Genomic DNA, 16,467 nt, shown 5'->3' with positions numbered 1-16,467 from the left:
TCCATATAAAGGCATTTGAAAAGAACAGGTTCATATCTTAAAATGCTACTCGAAATGATTTGAAAATTCGATAAATTTGCGTTACTGTATTCTGAAATTTCACAGGTGTCGGCCTTACATGTTCCTTAAAGGGGAAGTTTGGTTATTTTAAATCTGGTCCTTATATCTGGCATAAATACCTTCATCTGCTCCCTGATAACAGTTTGGTGAAAGTCGGCGTCCTTTGGAAGATATTTAGATCACTGGAGATCAGCGTATATCCATATAACAGAGAGAACAGGGCAGAGACAGTACAGACTCTGAATAAGGCATTATCTGTCTTTATTTCACCGATACTTTAAGACCAATGAATGAACGTGTACTATTGCACTGTTAGCTCAGAGCTGCCCTGTTGTTGTTATCCGGGGCTTATTGGGGGGCTTTCTACACACGCGTCTGGTGGGATGACGTCATCGACGTTCACTCCAGTAAGGACGCCCATCATACTCTAAGTTATGGTCCAGGTCGTCACAATCTGATAAATATCCTGCCATGTTGTCAAAAAGTGAAATATTTTATTTCAAGGCAGCAATTTGAAACGGAGATGCATGCGTTCATTTCATCCTGTTTGGATAACTCTAACGGACTCAATGTTGCAGCTGGTTCAGGACGCCGTTGCACTGGTACTCGCTGGTACTCATTAAAGAGAGGATATCACGCCACTGGCTGCCGGTGTATCTTAGAGTTCATTTTAAAATTCTCATGTTTGTTTTTAAATGTTTAAACCTCTCTGAGCTTCTTCAGCTGCTCCTGCAGGTAGCGAGGTCCAGGAGGAAGCTCAGAGGGGACGGGGCTTCTCTATTGCTGCTCCCAACTGTGGAATACTACACATTAGAGAGGCTCCTTCACTGTCCACTTTTAAAACTCGTCTTAAGACTGATTTTTATTCTTTGCCTTTCAACCTGTTTCATAGTTGGATCTTATTTGTGTTAATTGGTCTTATTGTGTTGAATTTTAGCTGTTCTTATGTCATGTTTATATATATATATATATGTCTGATGTTTTTATCTGCTTTATTAATATTCAGTTGTGTGCAGCACTTTGTTTCAGCTGTGGTTGTTTTTAAGTGCTTTATACATAAAGTTGGTTTGGTTTTGGTAAAATCAAAGTGTTACCACCTTCATGGGACTTGCAGCAGTAATATATGTCCTGCTATGTTAACTTTATTTAATGTTCTGTGGCGCTCTTACACCAGCTCAAACTCCCGCGTACGTCTGGCGAATAAAGAGATTCTGATTCTGAGATCTTCATGTTTATGCAACTGAAAATTAGAACAAAAATGCCAGTTGACAATGATTTTACTTTTACTGGGTAAAAGTGTAGCCCAAAGAGGGGCAGGAGTATCAGACGGGGTGACTGATGACAGGATCATGGCTGATTCTTGCACTTCTGTCTTCTACAAGGTTCCGCATCAATGGATCCAGGAACCAGGATCCTCTTCATGACCCCCACATGCCAGCGAGATCAAATGACATTAAACATTTTGAGATTGCAACGTAGATTTGGTGTACACAGTTCCAATGCAAAGTTAGCCAAAGGTACCGGGGGAGCGAACCTGCACATGATAGCAGGGACCAGCAAAGCCATCAGTCCAATGGCAAACCTTCACTGAAGACCACCAGGGGCACCAACAGAGAAAACCAGACAGCCTGTGTACAACGACAGGTTCTTTCATTGGGAGAATCAAGACTTTGGCCTAAACAAGTCTCAAAGGTTTTCACAAAGTGTCCATAACTAATGCTAAATGGGTTGACTTTTCATTAGATGTCCTAATCTGGGGTGATCAAGAAACAAACAACACAATCATCCAGAAACCTGATTTTAATTTTGCAGTCACAACAGCACAAACTGTAATGCTCACCGTTTCTGTCTAAGAATGAAATCAGATTCCCATCAGGGTTTAGGGTTTATCTTTGAGAATTTAAATTAAGTAGTCAAACGGTAGCTCCATTTTGTTGTCCAAAACCACCAGGTGACAATGAAATATTTCTGTGCTTGGAATCCATCACCATGGCAGAAACTTAAATAGCTGCCCGTCACTTTTAGTTATTCACACTATATGTCACATTTATAATCAATGCAAGACCTGTTACCTGCTAAATTTATGAAGAAATGAGAATGAAACCTCAACTATTCATCTATTATTGGTATCTTGATAAAGAAAAAACCAGTGTTCCAGCCTGGATGCTGACTATAATGTGTCCAAAGAGATAGGGATTGCACTGAGTTTGGTCCTAACGCTTCTTGATAACCACAAGGTTCTTCAGCATATCGAATGAGTTTCCATCAGGCTCCACTGAGACGATGCCTTGCTCTTCACTTTGCACTTGCAGGAAGCCGTTGTCATCCAGGCCCACCACCTTAGCATCTGGTCCTTCCTCACTCCATAGACGCACCTGAGTCCCGCTGAGGTAAAAGCATAGACATAGTTCAGTTTCACGATAAGGTTCAACAAACTTTACCAAGCTCTCTATTTCAGGGCCATCTGCAAACAAAGGCAGGGGCCACACAGCACCTCCATCTCTTCTTTCTTTAGGTCCTATTCCACCAAGAACCTCTCAGAGGACATGTTATCCCCATTTTAAAGTGAGTCAATTCACTGTCTCTGTATTCGTATTCTTCTGAACACTCTGCATATTTGATCAGAAACAGTTCCAACAGGCCAAATGGATGACACAAAATGTGAATAAAGTAAAAAAAGAATACATTCTTAGACTCCAGATTTAGTTTTTCATTCAATCATTCAAACCAGAAAGTGAATACAGTTCATACCTACTTGTATGTTTTTTATTTAGCTGATATTTCACATGAAAAAAGAAATACACAGTGTCAATTTAATTTGGAGGATTAGGAGTTCATGTTCATTTTGGTATCTTAAATCTTCCAGCTACATTAATGTGAAAAAGAAAGTGCACCGTCTTCCACTTCTAAGGAGTATCAGGACATAATACATACATATTAAAACTATACCAATGTTAAACACGCGAGCAGGTCATAAAATAGCTCTGTGTTTTAAAAAGCACAACTTATTCATTACAGAAGTAAAACTAAGCCAAAATGGCTGCTGATTCCATCTGTGGACTCTCAGTCCCCACAGATGGGTTCTTCATGAATGCAGACAAAGAAACGTACAGGCCTTCAAAGAGTTAACATCCCATAGGCTTAAAACAAGATGCTGCACGTTGATAGAATGCTGATTCGCTAAAAGTAAGCATGAGCCAAAAGGGGCTCGCAACAATCCGTTTCATAAGGAAGAGGATGAAGCGCAAAAAGCAATAAATAGCAAAGATGGAGAGGTGAGAAGCCTAGGCAACAATCTTACTTTGACTCCATCACGAAGCAGATTTTTGTCTGCTTTGAACTCTGCATTTTCCACAGCAGAGTGAAGCTAAAATAAAAGTGAAGCTAAAGCTAAAAGTAAAGCTAAAAGTGAAGCTAAAGGAGAACAACAACTGAGAATAGCTCGAAGCTCAGACTGCCCTCTAGTGGCAGCAGAATGCTAAAACAAGCAAACGTGCATAGCTGTTTTACAGCCTTCCTCAGGAATTAGGCAGGTATTAGGAAGTGCAATTCATTAAATACACTTGATTAATTGAGTAACTGATTATCAACAGGTGTGAGCACCTTTATAAAAGCAGCTTTTTGGCTCTGGAACATTCAGGTGTGTGTTAACAAAATGTTGAATGGTGCTACAGCCGACATAAAATTAGTAAAAAATATATATAATAACTAGAAGAACTGAATTTATGACATGAATGCATGTGTGAATGCTGCATAAAATGCACTTTATTCTGCTGGAAAATGTTTAAAGTGCTTGAAATGGCTCACTAACTGGGACATATATTGTGCTTACTGACGGCTGTCAAACTCAAAGAATCTATATTTCTATCTTTATTGTGGAGGTCACTCACCATGCATTCAGTCCAATACAGTTCACTTTTATTCATGTAGCTCCAAATCACAACAAATGTTATCTCAGCTCTTCAAAGATACAGTCCAATTCATACAGAACCAATTCAGAAAACTATTTTCTAGCTAAGGAACAACGGATTATATCTAAACTTCTCTCTGATCCAATCTCCTGTCCTCCGGAGTGTTTTATTTAGTCCTGTGCTGACTAATTTAGTAAAAGAACCCTTTGTGAAAGTCTAAATGTCAGAAATAATTCCTCCATGGCTTAAATAGTTAGTATTTTTTGATCTTAATAGACAATCTGCCATCAAGTTAAAGAGTTAAATAAAGTCATTTCAGTGACAAACAGCTGGTTGACTTGACTCAGTGATATCTGAACTTTGGGAAGGATTGAGAATCTGTAGCGTAGGCTAACAGCTGCTCCCAAATAACTTTTCCTGACTGGATGTATGAGCTGAATCTCTTATGATAAGGGAGACCCGGCCCCCACATACCTGTGAAGCCACCTCTTATAGTAGGTGGGCCGCACAGCGTCTGGGCCTCCGTGCTGGAAGCTGCTGATGAGGCCTTCCAGGCAGTTCAGGGTCCGAGCGATGAGCTGGGAGCAGCTGAGCGGCTCCAGGCTGCCGTTGTGCTGCCGGTTGTGCTGCAGGATCAGGTCGTTGATGCACACGGTTGGGTTGCTGTTGGTCACATTAAACCCACAACCTGTGGGACACGCCATGTTAAAGACTTATTTCGGTGCTCGTTAGACCGTTCCAAGGCAAACTGAACAGTTATCACTCATATCATCCAGAACAAACACGGAAAACAGAATTCCCAAGTTGGTTCCTAAACAGCTCTGGTGACACAGTGGACAGTCTACAAAATAATTTATTCATTCATTGAATTATTTTGTGGGTGTTGGCCGTAACTTGGCCAAAAATAACTCCAACGTGTGACAATAAATCAAATATTTTTTGATAATCAAACATCTACTTTCCTCTGTGGGACGATGAAAGTGATGTAATAACTGTAAGACCTCAACTGATATAAATTCCATTGATTGGTTATAATCAAGGAAGTCTTGAATTTTATTGTAAAACCTTTGACCTATGTTTGCAATCTGTCCATTCCAAAAGGTATTTTTCAGAATAACATGAAAACAGCAAAGATAATACCAATATTCAACAATGGAGACAAACATTGAAAACTATAGACCAGTGTCCCTTCTTCCCCAATTCTCAAAAAGATTTGCTAAACAATCGGATCTTTTTATGGACACACATGAACAGCTCAGTGAGCACCAGTTTGGGTTCAGGGGAAACCGACAAACTGCATATGCAGTTATGGAGATGGAAGAAGAAAATGATGAGTATTCTGTTGGAATTTATATCGATGTGCAGAAGGCGTTCGATACCATCGATCACAGCATATTACTGAGAAAAATGCAGAAGTATGGATGAAGAGGTGTGTCTTGTTGGAGTTACTTGGAAAATAGAGAGCAATGTGTAGAAATCAATAACTGTTTCACAATAAGGAAGGCCACCTGTGGTGTACCCCAGGGATCTGTGATCGGCCCGGAACTTTCTTTGCTTTAAATGAATGATATTTGTAATGTTACAGATCTGTTGAATTTTATTATCTTTGCAGATGATACAAACATGTTCTGCTCTGGCAACAATTTACATGAACTGTTGTCTTCTATTGAAAGAGAGCTAGAAATCCTCAAAACATGGTTCCATGTTAATAGATTGTCACTCAATACAAAAAAAACTAAATTTATGGTCTTTGGACATGAAATTAAAAATGTTTGATGCTGGTTATTGACCATGAATTAACATGGAAACCACATGTTAATTATATCAAAGGAAAGATTTCTGAGACAACAGCAATTCTGTACAAATCAAGAAACATATTAAATTCTAAGGCCTTACATATTATTTACTGCACACTTATACTTCCTTCCACATCATCCTGTGTGGAAGTCTGGGGCTCCACATTTAAAACAACTGTTTTATATGTTTTAAACGAGCCATACGGATTATTAATAAGGTTGATTACTATGCACATAATCCCCCCTGTTTATGAAATCACATGCTATGAAATTCAATGATCTGGTATATTACAAAATAATGCAAATAATGTATAGAGCTAAATCAAAGTTACTCCCGGGCAGCATACAAAGGTTTTTCTCATCTCCAGAAACAAAGTATAACTTAATATTTACTGTACCAAAGGCCAAAAGAGAAATGAAAAGAAGATGCATACCTGTTGTTGGGCTTTCATTATGGAATAATGCTAACGTAAATGTAAGAACTTATTATACATCTTTGGTTTTCAAAAGGATGGTTTCTAAAGCAATTTTTGAGGGCTCCAAGTATTCAGAATTTGTGAAGGATTTTGTGTTTATTTAAGATTTTGCTTTACTATTCTTCTATTTTGACTTTATTCACTTTATTGGATGCAATTCTGTTTTTTACTATTATTTGTTTTCTACTTTGTACTTGTAAAAACGTATATTGTAGCTTCCTTTTGTTCAGCAGGACAGGCTAAATATAAGCATGACGCCTTTTCAGTCACTTTAAAATGCTTTGATTGAACTGAACACATCTGTTGTTTACTGTGAATAAACTTTCCAAACCACTTCAATGATCTAAGAGAGCTTCTGTTTTTACCCGTTACTGCCTGGAGCAAAAAGAACCGTCTTCTCCTGAACACCAGAGACCAAGGAGCTGGTGGACTTCAGGAGATCTGAAACTCAGCCACTCGGTCTGCATCTCAGAGCTGTGGTGGAGGAAGTTCTATCCTCTGATGGAGAACAATAAACATCCTCTCCACAGAGGAGCAGCTGCAGGACTGAGAGCTTCAGGAGGTCCTTTGTCCCCACAGCCAGAAGGCTTTTTAACAGGGACTGCTGAGTTCTTCTCACATTTATTTCATTATTATGTTTGTTCTAATCCATCCATTTTCTATACCCGCTTAATCCCGCGTCCTTAGCTCCCACGTCTCTGTATGAAATCACGATTGCATCTCTAAATTGTTGTTTTATTCTATCTGTCATTCTTTGTAATCTGGTTTGACACGTACTGCTGTGCTGCTGTTATGTCTCATGCTGCTGACCCGTTTTGGCCAGGTCACCCTTGTGAAAGAGATCCTGATCTCAATGGGCTTTTATCTGGTTAAATAAAAAAATAAAAATCCAACTGCAGGGTCGCGGGGGGGGTGGAGCCTATCCCATCTGTCATTGGGTGAGAGGCGGGGTTCACCTGGACAGGTCACCAGTCCATCACAGGGACACAGAGACACACCAGACTCACTCCCAGGGACAATCTTACAGTCACCAGGTTCCAGGTTCGATTCCCGGCTGGTTCTTTCTGTGTTGAGTATATGTATGAGTGGAAAGCATGCATGTCAGGGTAATTAGTGAGTGTGAGTGTGGGTGGTGGTTTGTCTCTGTGTGGCCCTGTGATGGACAGGCGGCCTGTCCAGGGTGCACCCGCCCCTCGCTGTATCATGTGACATATCGGAGAGAAAAGAGGATTATTTCTTCAACATCTGAGGTTTGGGGGCGGGGGGGGGGGGTTGTTACCTATGTGCAGATGGAAAGTTGATCCCAGAAGAGTGGAGGTCACCAGTACTCCCCCGAGCTTCATCAGGTCACTGTAGTAGATGTCATTGGGCCACTTCACCCTCAGGTCTATGTCCTGATGAACAGCACAATGCAGATTTTCAGCACAGCTTTGGTTGAAGTAAGGTCTATAAAACAGAGAGTAGAACTCTGCTACCCACGACCACACTGAGTGTTTCAGGACCACAGAGCAGCTGTGCATTGGTTAACTGCATGCTTCCCACCCTCTGGTTAAGGCTATGCCAAAGCATGGAGGTAAAGGTGGAGTGACATCCCTGTTGGTTGAGTATGGGACGGGGTTAGGCACTGTGGCCTCATGCTACACCTGCTATACTATCAGAAACACAACGCTTTGATCCAAAGACCTTGAACTGAGTCATGTTTAGTCTTCCAGCCACCCTTTGTGCAAGGGTGTCTGTCTCTGCAGACGCTGCCGTTTGGTGCGTGTTGAGCTATCAGATGAGACACAGTTAGACACAGAGTAACCTAAAGTTTCACCCATCTCCCAGTCCAAGGGGAGTCACTATGTGCCCACTGAGGCAAGCAGACTCAGAAAGACTCCTGAGATCCAACAGCTATGGGTTAGGGTTAGCTGGGTTAGGGTTAAGGAGAACCGGGCTCCAGGCCCTCCAGCCGGGTTAGGGTTAGGGTTAAGTAAGTAATATTTATTTATATAGCACCTTTCTCAGACAATGAAGGTCACAAAGTGCTTCACAAGAAGTGCACATAAAATACAATAAAAGTCAACAATAATAATATTACAAAGTAAAATAAACAAAGTGGTCATAGAAACAGCCAATACACTGCTGTGGTCGAAACAGATGGGTTTTAAGTCCGCTCTTGAAAGAATCTACTGAATCAAGTGAACGTAACGAGAGTGGGAGATCATTCCAGAGCGGCGGAGCGACGGCCTGGAAGGAGCGATCTCCTCGGGTCTTAAAACGAGTACGAGGGACCAGGAGAAGATTTTGGTCCTCTGACCTCAGCCTTCGCGAGGGAGTGTACGGACACAAAAGGGCTCTGATGTAGGAAGGAGCCTGACCATGGAGAGCTCTAAAAGTCAGCACCAGGATTGTGAAATTAAAACGAAAAGCCACTGGAAGCCAATGAAGGGACTTAAGAATGGGAGTAATACGGGCCCTTCTGTTTGTGCGGGTCAGTAACCTCGCTGCAGAATTTTGGACATGCTGCAAACGAGACAGCTCCTTTTTGTTTAGACACGAAAACAGGCTGTTGCAATAGTCTAAAGGAGAAGACACGAACGCATGGATTATCAACTCCAGATCATCCTTGGAAACAAAACTTCTAAGTTTTGAAATATTCCTGAGCTGATAAAAACAGTTTCTTGTCAGCTGCTTTGTATGATGCTCCAGTGACATCTCCCTGTCAAAGATAATGCCCAGATTTAGTTGTTAGCTGGGTTAGGGTTAGCTGGGTTAAACTAAACTGAAAGCATTGGGCCTCATGTACGAACAGATTTGTTCTTAAGTCGTGCATACGAGTGATCTAAGAGAGTTTGTGCATTCACCATGCAGCATAATGTGGACTTACAGCCCAACAGTGAGTTTATTCACAGATCCACAGCAAGCTCTGACAAAATGGCACAAACTTCAAACACTAATCTAATTCTGGTCATCAGACAGATGGTATGCACAGTGTGCATGTCATACAATGCACAGATTAAGGTGTAAGTCCTTACATGTGTAGATTAAAGAGGCACAGTTGCTGCATGTACCTGCCCACTACCAAAGACCACCACCAAAGACCACCTGCTGCCTGGGCAGTGCAGACAAATGATAGTAGCATTGGCACATGCTAAAACAATGGATTCAAACTCCAACACCTGAAGGGCAGAACAATTCTAAGAACTGCACAAAACAATACTGTCATTAGTTTTGGGATTCATTAAATACTATTAACAATTCAAATTATCAGCGAAGTTAAGAGTTTAATTTGGACATCGAGCAAATTCAGTAAAACTCCTTTAGGAGTTTAGATTCTGTCAGGGGGCACCACTGGCCTGTCTGATCCTGTTTATCTATGGAAGCTCACGTTTCAGCTCATTTTCGTAACCAGAAAAGTGATACAAGGAAGGGCACAAACTGATACCTGGTATCCAGGAAGTGTGCAAACAGCTTCTACAACAGCTAAAGCTGCCAGATGCTGCAGGAAGGGAATTCTCTGTCCAAGCCTGGAGCTCAGCTCAACTTGGACCCTCAGAGTAAACATGGCACAACCCCGGGGGCTGAGCCAGGCGTTCCCCCCCCGACCTGCATGAGCAAGGAAGCATCAGTCAGTGAATGTTCAGTTGGTTTATCACTCAGGGGACAGATGTTAAAAAGCAACTTGTTTTACTTTTAAATTTCACGGTCAGAAACTGAATTAAATGAATCACTTTCATTTTCAAGAGCTGCAAAATGATTTAAAATAAAGACATTACAGTCATTCATAATTAAAAAAGGGAAATAAAGAGATGGAAAAGCAGATAACAAAAAATAATGTCAACAGAAATAAATGTTTCTATTTCAGGCTATTTTTCAATCATTTCTATATTCTTAAAAAAACTAAAGACAAATCCCTTCTTTTCTTCTTCTGAAGATCTCACTGTTGACTTTTCCATTTCCAAAAGGAATAGCAGCACGCTTATGGCAGGATGTCGGGGAGCGTTTGGGTGAACAGTCGGCTGAAGCACTGACCTCTGCCCTGGCACTGTCGAGCAGCGACTGCTATCAGACCCACATCAGCTGGCAGGTGCAGCGTCAGCCTGAGGACACACAAAGGCCAGAGAAGGACACTTTAAGAAAGTATTATCACACCGTTCCATACTCTGGCTACGAACCAGACTGAACATTTTGAAAATGCATCTGTTACTGATTCAGTTTCCAACGATGAGTCTGTACGGGCAGGTCTAAGTGGACAGATTGTTTCCCCAGAGTTCAGTTCTGTGCAATGTTTATTGAAATAATGAGTCTGCTGCTTTTGTGCTGCCTTTTTCAGTGTTGCATGATTTTTAACTGAGCCGTTTAGGCTTTCAGAATGTTCTTTGGACAAAAACAATGCCTTTGAGGAAATGATATTGGACATTTCCATTTCAAACTTACTGTAAATATGCATATGAATGCTAACAATGACCATTTTCTCCTGTTCGTATAGGTAATGTAACAGACATATTACTGTTACCATGTGAGCTAGCTGGAATTCTCAGTGCAGTCGGTCAAGTGGCTCCACCAGATGTTTCTGCCACCAAGCAGGTGATGGTGAAGAGGTGGGTTAGCACTAATGAGAGTTGATTTCATACTAACTGGTCACCCAGAGTTAGATGCACGGCTGGAACATAAATGTTGTTGTTTGAATGAGTGAATGCTGTCCTGTGCCAGTGAAATACAGCCTCCATATAACTTTTTCTCTCACTTCTAAACTCAAGCATAACAAGGAGGCAAAGCCAACAACCAAAAAGAAGAGCCAGAACCTTCGCACTCACCTAAACCATGAAGCTGTTCTTTTTAGGCAATATAAAGATAAAGCTTTTTTAGAAATAAAAGAGTTCTTTTTCAAAGCAGATATAAGGCTATTCATCCAAAATGGATTGAATGGAATCGACTGATCCATTTGATAAAATACATTCTGATAAATTCAAAGTTGATATATTTTTTTAAAGCCATTTTCCCTCTTAAAAAAAACAAACAAACTTAAAAAAAAAGGATTTGTTATGAATGAGCATGTTTGCATTGATCATCCATGCCTTCCTGACTACTTAACTAGACAAAATAAATTACACAGATTCCAGCAATGTTTATTTATTGTTCTATATATTTATTTATGCCAAATAAAAAGTTTCCCTTTAATGAGGTCCTGCAGCCTGGTTTATGTATTAATTCACAATAACACTCAGTTTAGGTCAGCACAATGTAGAAATACAAAGGACAAAGTAATAACAGAATCACCACAAAATGTAGATCACCATGTAGACTAAGTCATGGTGTGCGTGTGAATGTTGCTTGTATTGTAATAAAACTTTGAGTGGTCAACTAGACTAGAGAAGTGCTACACAGTACAGTCTATTCACAGTCCTAATATCTGTGGAATAGTACTTCCATTAGCCAAGTTTCTATTTAACAAATGGTAATGCCACAGCAAACAGAACACTGTGTTATTAACTGTACTGATTTGTTTTTCTGTTTCTGCATTTAGCTTTTATCCAAAGCGACTTACAAATGAGGATACAATAAGCTGCATAGAAGGAAACCACCAGTCAGACTCTGTCAGAGATAGAGGGAAGTACAGAAAGATGAAGTGCAGTAGAAGGGGTAGGGAAGTACGGGGTAAGTGCAGGGTAGGAGATGCTCTCTGAAGAGCTGGGTTTTCTACAGTTTCTTGCAGATATTCAGTGACGCCTCTGTTCTGGTAGCGCTCGGTAGGTCATTCCACCATCGTGGAACGACACATGAAAAGAGTCTGGATCGTCTTCAGCGTGCTGTAGGCACTGCTAGCTGACAATCCTGTGACGACCGGAGTGCCCGAGTTGTGACGTAAGCCTTTGCAAGAGCATTCAAGTAGATGGGAGCCGTTCCATTAAGGACTCCGTAGGCTAACATCAGGGACTTGAATTTTATGCAGGCGGCTGAAGGTAGCCAGGCGAGTTCAATGAACAGAGGTGTGACGTGTGCTCTGTGAGGCTGACCGAAGACCAGACGTACCGCAGCAGTTTCACAGCACAGGCTGGGAGACCAGTTAGGAGACCAGTTAGGAGAGCGTTGCGGTAGTAAAGGCGGGAGATGAGCATAGACTGCACCAGGAGCTGGGTGGCGTGTTGGGTTGGGTTAGGTATGGCCTGATCTTTCTGATGTTTAGCAATGCAAAGCGGCATGATCGGTCAATCTTTAGTCTTGTGATGGGATGATCTGGCCCAGTGAGGTGGTGTATATGGCAAAGTGAAGAGGTCCCAGTACTGAACCTTGGGGGACCCCTGTGGCGAGGTTGTGCGCTGCAGAAGTGTGACCAAGCCAGGACACTTTGAATGACCGACCAGGAAGGTACGATTCAAACCAGGAGTGTGATCTCCCTGTGATGCCCACGCTGGAGAGTTTGGACAAAAGGATGGTTGACCATGGTAGTAAATATTAAAGAATCATATAAAAAAACTCATTCTGATTTTCCTTCCTTTGCATTTACAACAGTAATTAATGCCGTCCTTCTTTCTGGAACAACTAAAAGAATAGATTCCATCCATAAATCTTTGCCTGATGTTCACTGGTGAGAACCTAAATAAATACACACTTGGGGGATTGTAGGGGGATCACTGGAGGAGGAATTCTCCTCAAATTTACTAAACCTACATTAGCATATTGCCCATGTTCACCTGAGGTTCTGGAATTTGTTTGAATATTCTTCAGTAGTATTTTAAACAATGAAAATACCTTTGTTCCCCTATTCAAACAATCACTCTGTAGCTATAAGATGATGACCAAAGTGGTGATCAGGTGATGAACAATGATTAAAAACCCTGAATAGGCCACCGTTTATGGGGCTTGTTTATAGCTTTTAACATTCAACATGTAGCCAATTGCAACATATCAGCTTACAATTTCTTTCTGTTTCTCCAGCTATGCCGGTCATTGATCAGTAATAACGTTTTGGTGTCTTTTAGTAGCAGCAGCAGATGATCACTCCTTTTTATATTTAATAATAGATGTGACTACAAGTGTGAAATATATGCAGTAAAATAACAAATATGTGCAGGTAGCCCTGAAACTAAATCTGACTAATGTCAGTTTCACTTTGTGAATGGGGGGGATATTGGGGGGGGGGGGGGGGGGTGTACAGCAGAAACCTGGGGCCCTGCAGAACCAGCTACACAATAAGGCATGTCATCTGATGATTTCTTATCAGCACTTTATTTTGGTTGGTTTACTTTGTTTTGTCGACCAACTGAATTGGGAATGTTAGTTGCTCCTGACTTGTGTAGACTGTTCTGGGAGCATCCACGTGAGAGTATCAGTGATCACAGGGGATTGCACAACGACGGGCCAACCAACATTTTCAGTTTTTTCACAATTCATCCTACTTGAATTTGATAAATGAATCCTTAACAAAAGCAATAAAATTCAGTTTTAACATGGACATGGCTCACCAAGCCCGCTGGATGCTGGATTGATCATGCTGAGGATCTCCATCTGGTTCATGGCTGGAAGTGTGGTGCTCTACCAAGGACTTATGGGGTATCCTGAGGTGCCCAGGGTGTGCCTTAGAGTGGCAGTAAAAGCTTCTGGACTCAGAGTTCATAAAATAGTCTATCAGGACCACCAAAAGACCTACCCAAAGAGGCAGGATCACAGTTCTATTCACACATCATTCCAAGCAGATTTTCTGCACCATGAACCATCTTCTCAAACTCACGGCTTCCCTACTTACAATGATTATAGAAGAGCATGGCAACAACTTCACAGACTTTTTCAAAACAAAAATCAGCAACATTCGTTCAGTCCTCTCTGGTTCTCCCACCCCCCCTGCTCCAGACCCACAGTTTGTGGTGTCACATCAGCAGGTCGAGGTGGTTATCCAGGCGATGGAACCCTCCACCTGGGGGTCAACCCCTTTCCTACAGCCCCGGTGAAAGCACATCCCTGCCATCAATCCCCTGATCACAACAGTGATACACCAGTCCCTTCAGGCTGGCCACGTTCCATCTGCTTTAAGAACTGTTACGGTCGGGGCACTTCTCAATAAACCCTCCATTAACCCTGAGGTCCACATCCAACCTCCCATTCCTGTTTGATAAATTTCAGTCTGTTTTGCGTCTCGCCCACAGCACAGAAACTGATCAGAGTCACCAGCTGAGGTTCGCCTTCCCGTCACCATTGACCACCACATCCCTCACAGGCTACAACACACCATTGTCAGTAATACTGCCTTAACCGGGTTCAGCTCCTACGTCTCGGTTAGAACTGAATATGTCTCCGCGGGGGGCTCAAGATTCCAGGACTCCGTCAGCTCTGGGGTTCCTAAGGGGTCGGTGGAGTCATGGTGGAAAAGCTATCCTGATGTTGACTGTGGGTTGGCCTCTTTCAAATGTTTTTAGTTGGAGCCTTTTCTAATACAGCCTTCCTTTTCTGGCGTCCTGCGACTCTGTGAATTTTGAACCCATTTCTATCACTCTATTTTGATGCTTCTTACAGGTGTTTCTTGTCATCTCTGCTCAGGAGCTTGGGTCTGTAAAACCAACTGGACAAGATCAACTGAACAAGTGTGTTTGATTAGCAAAAATAGGCAGTAATGTACTATGAAAACACAGGGTGTCCAGGCTCTTTTACACACTGCTTCTCACTGCACGAAAAGAGGGATTTGTGTCACTGTGGACGGCAGTGAACTTCCGCGAATTTGCCTAATTTTCGGACGCACCTGGGCGCTTGCAGGCAGACAAACTTTAAGTTTGTTGAGCGAGAAAATCGTCGGAAACGAACCCAACTCGCGGCGGGCTCTCACAGCGGGGTGCTAATGGCTCAGCGATTAGCACCCCGCTGTGAGAGTGCCTGGACCTTTCACTGGCCTCGCTGGTATTGGACGAAAAAGGCACGTGATTACATAAAAAAGCTCCTGTAAAGCTGACCACCCATTGGCCAATAAGGTTAATATATGCATACTTTATATGGGCATATCACTCAGCAATTATGATTAATAATTGTAATTATGATTACTAATATTCCTGGGATGTTTGTGTACTTCATATATTCACGTCATTCTTATAAGCTGCACTATGACTAGGCTAATGCAGGCATGAATGACGTGAATCTATTGAGGAAATGAAAAAGGAAACTTTTTTTTTTTAAAGCGCTTTTATTGCCACACCACACAATGTACATAGCTTACATTGTAATAAGAACCATATTGATTATAAAGAATTGAAAACTTTATACACACACACTGCTGTAGCCTACAATATACACAATAAGCCTAAACGCCGCCGTTTGGAATCCGCATTCTTCGCATTACTCCGGTCCCTGCAGGGTCTGCGGGAGTTGTCAGACGTCCTCATCCTGGATCAGAAGCTGGCTTCTGGGAGCTGTTGGAATAACCAATAAATAATCAAAACATAGTCTATCCATGCACAGCATATTGACAACTTGTCTATAAAGTAACGAAAGTCATATTGACAGCGTATATGTTCTTACTCTCTTTCACTCTTCTGTGGTGAGACTGTGAGTATTTCGGGTTGGCTTCAAGACGCGCCTGTAGCACAGCACACAGGTCCGTCACGCTGCTAAAAAAAAACAAACAAGAGGAATGAATAAAATGACCAGTGCTTAAAAGTATCAGTGCCAGCCGTGGTAAAAGTCAGCGCCGCTCACCCTCGATAGTGTCCCCGTCTGCCTCTCTGAAGTTCGGACTGTTTGCCACCGCCTCCTTCAAGCGACTCGTTACATCCACATTGTGAGGTGACAGTAGCCTGTAAAAACAACAGGCCTATGGTTAATAAAAAAAAAACTGCATTGACGTAACGTAACATCGGGTCCAACTCAACTAGATATTGGGAGAACATTCACTTATTCTTACCCTTGACCTGGATTATAATGCCACGGTGAGTTATGCAGGCGGCGAACTGCTTCCTATAAATTGAAAACACGAAATTCATTTTTTTAAATAAAGCAACTCACACTGGTTTTCACGTGATGGACACAATTAAGTTGAGTTTAGCCTAAAGCCACAGTCAATAACCTACTCTTACCGCGATTTTCGGATTCTGTATCCGCCTTCTCTTGCGCTCTTCAACTTCTCTGGAATGTAACTTCAGTCCGTTCTCGACGGCCATCTTGCCTCCAACCTAGCGAATCTCTGGTCCATTCCCTCCAGAACCCTCTCCACGACCGTATCCACAGTGCTGGCCACCATACGAGACATCCCGGTCATAG

The 16,467-nt window shown here is 42.0% G+C and overlaps 1 protein-coding gene across 2 annotated transcripts in view; it reads right to left on the bottom strand.

Moving 5' to 3' along the window:
* Positions 1-1,845: 1,845 nt before the first annotated feature.
* Positions 1,846-16,467, bottom strand: part of hlcs (holocarboxylase synthetase (biotin-(proprionyl-CoA-carboxylase (ATP-hydrolysing)) ligase)) — a 65,287-nt gene continuing 50,665 nt past the window's right edge. For both annotated transcript variants that reach the window (XM_075487051.1, XM_075487052.1), the window contains 5 exons: positions 10,258-10,325; positions 9,671-9,831; positions 7,523-7,637; positions 4,446-4,659; positions 1,846-2,445 (listed from right to left, as the gene is read on the bottom strand). In XM_075487051.1, coding sequence (XP_075343166.1) covers positions 2,274-2,445; positions 4,446-4,659; positions 7,523-7,637; positions 9,671-9,831; positions 10,258-10,325 — 730 coding nt within the window. In that variant the 3' untranslated portion in view covers positions 1,846-2,273. The remainder of the gene's footprint in view (positions 2,446-4,445; positions 4,660-7,522; positions 7,638-9,670; positions 9,832-10,257; positions 10,326-16,467) is intronic.

The sequence above is a fragment of the Odontesthes bonariensis genome, chromosome 16, assembly GCF_027942865.1.
Source record: "Odontesthes bonariensis isolate fOdoBon6 chromosome 16, fOdoBon6.hap1, whole genome shotgun sequence".
NCBI lineage: Eukaryota > Metazoa > Chordata > Actinopteri > Atheriniformes > Atherinopsidae > Odontesthes > Odontesthes bonariensis.
Note: the sequence above shows the minus strand (reverse complement) of the source record. Positions and strands in the feature narration are given on the sequence as shown.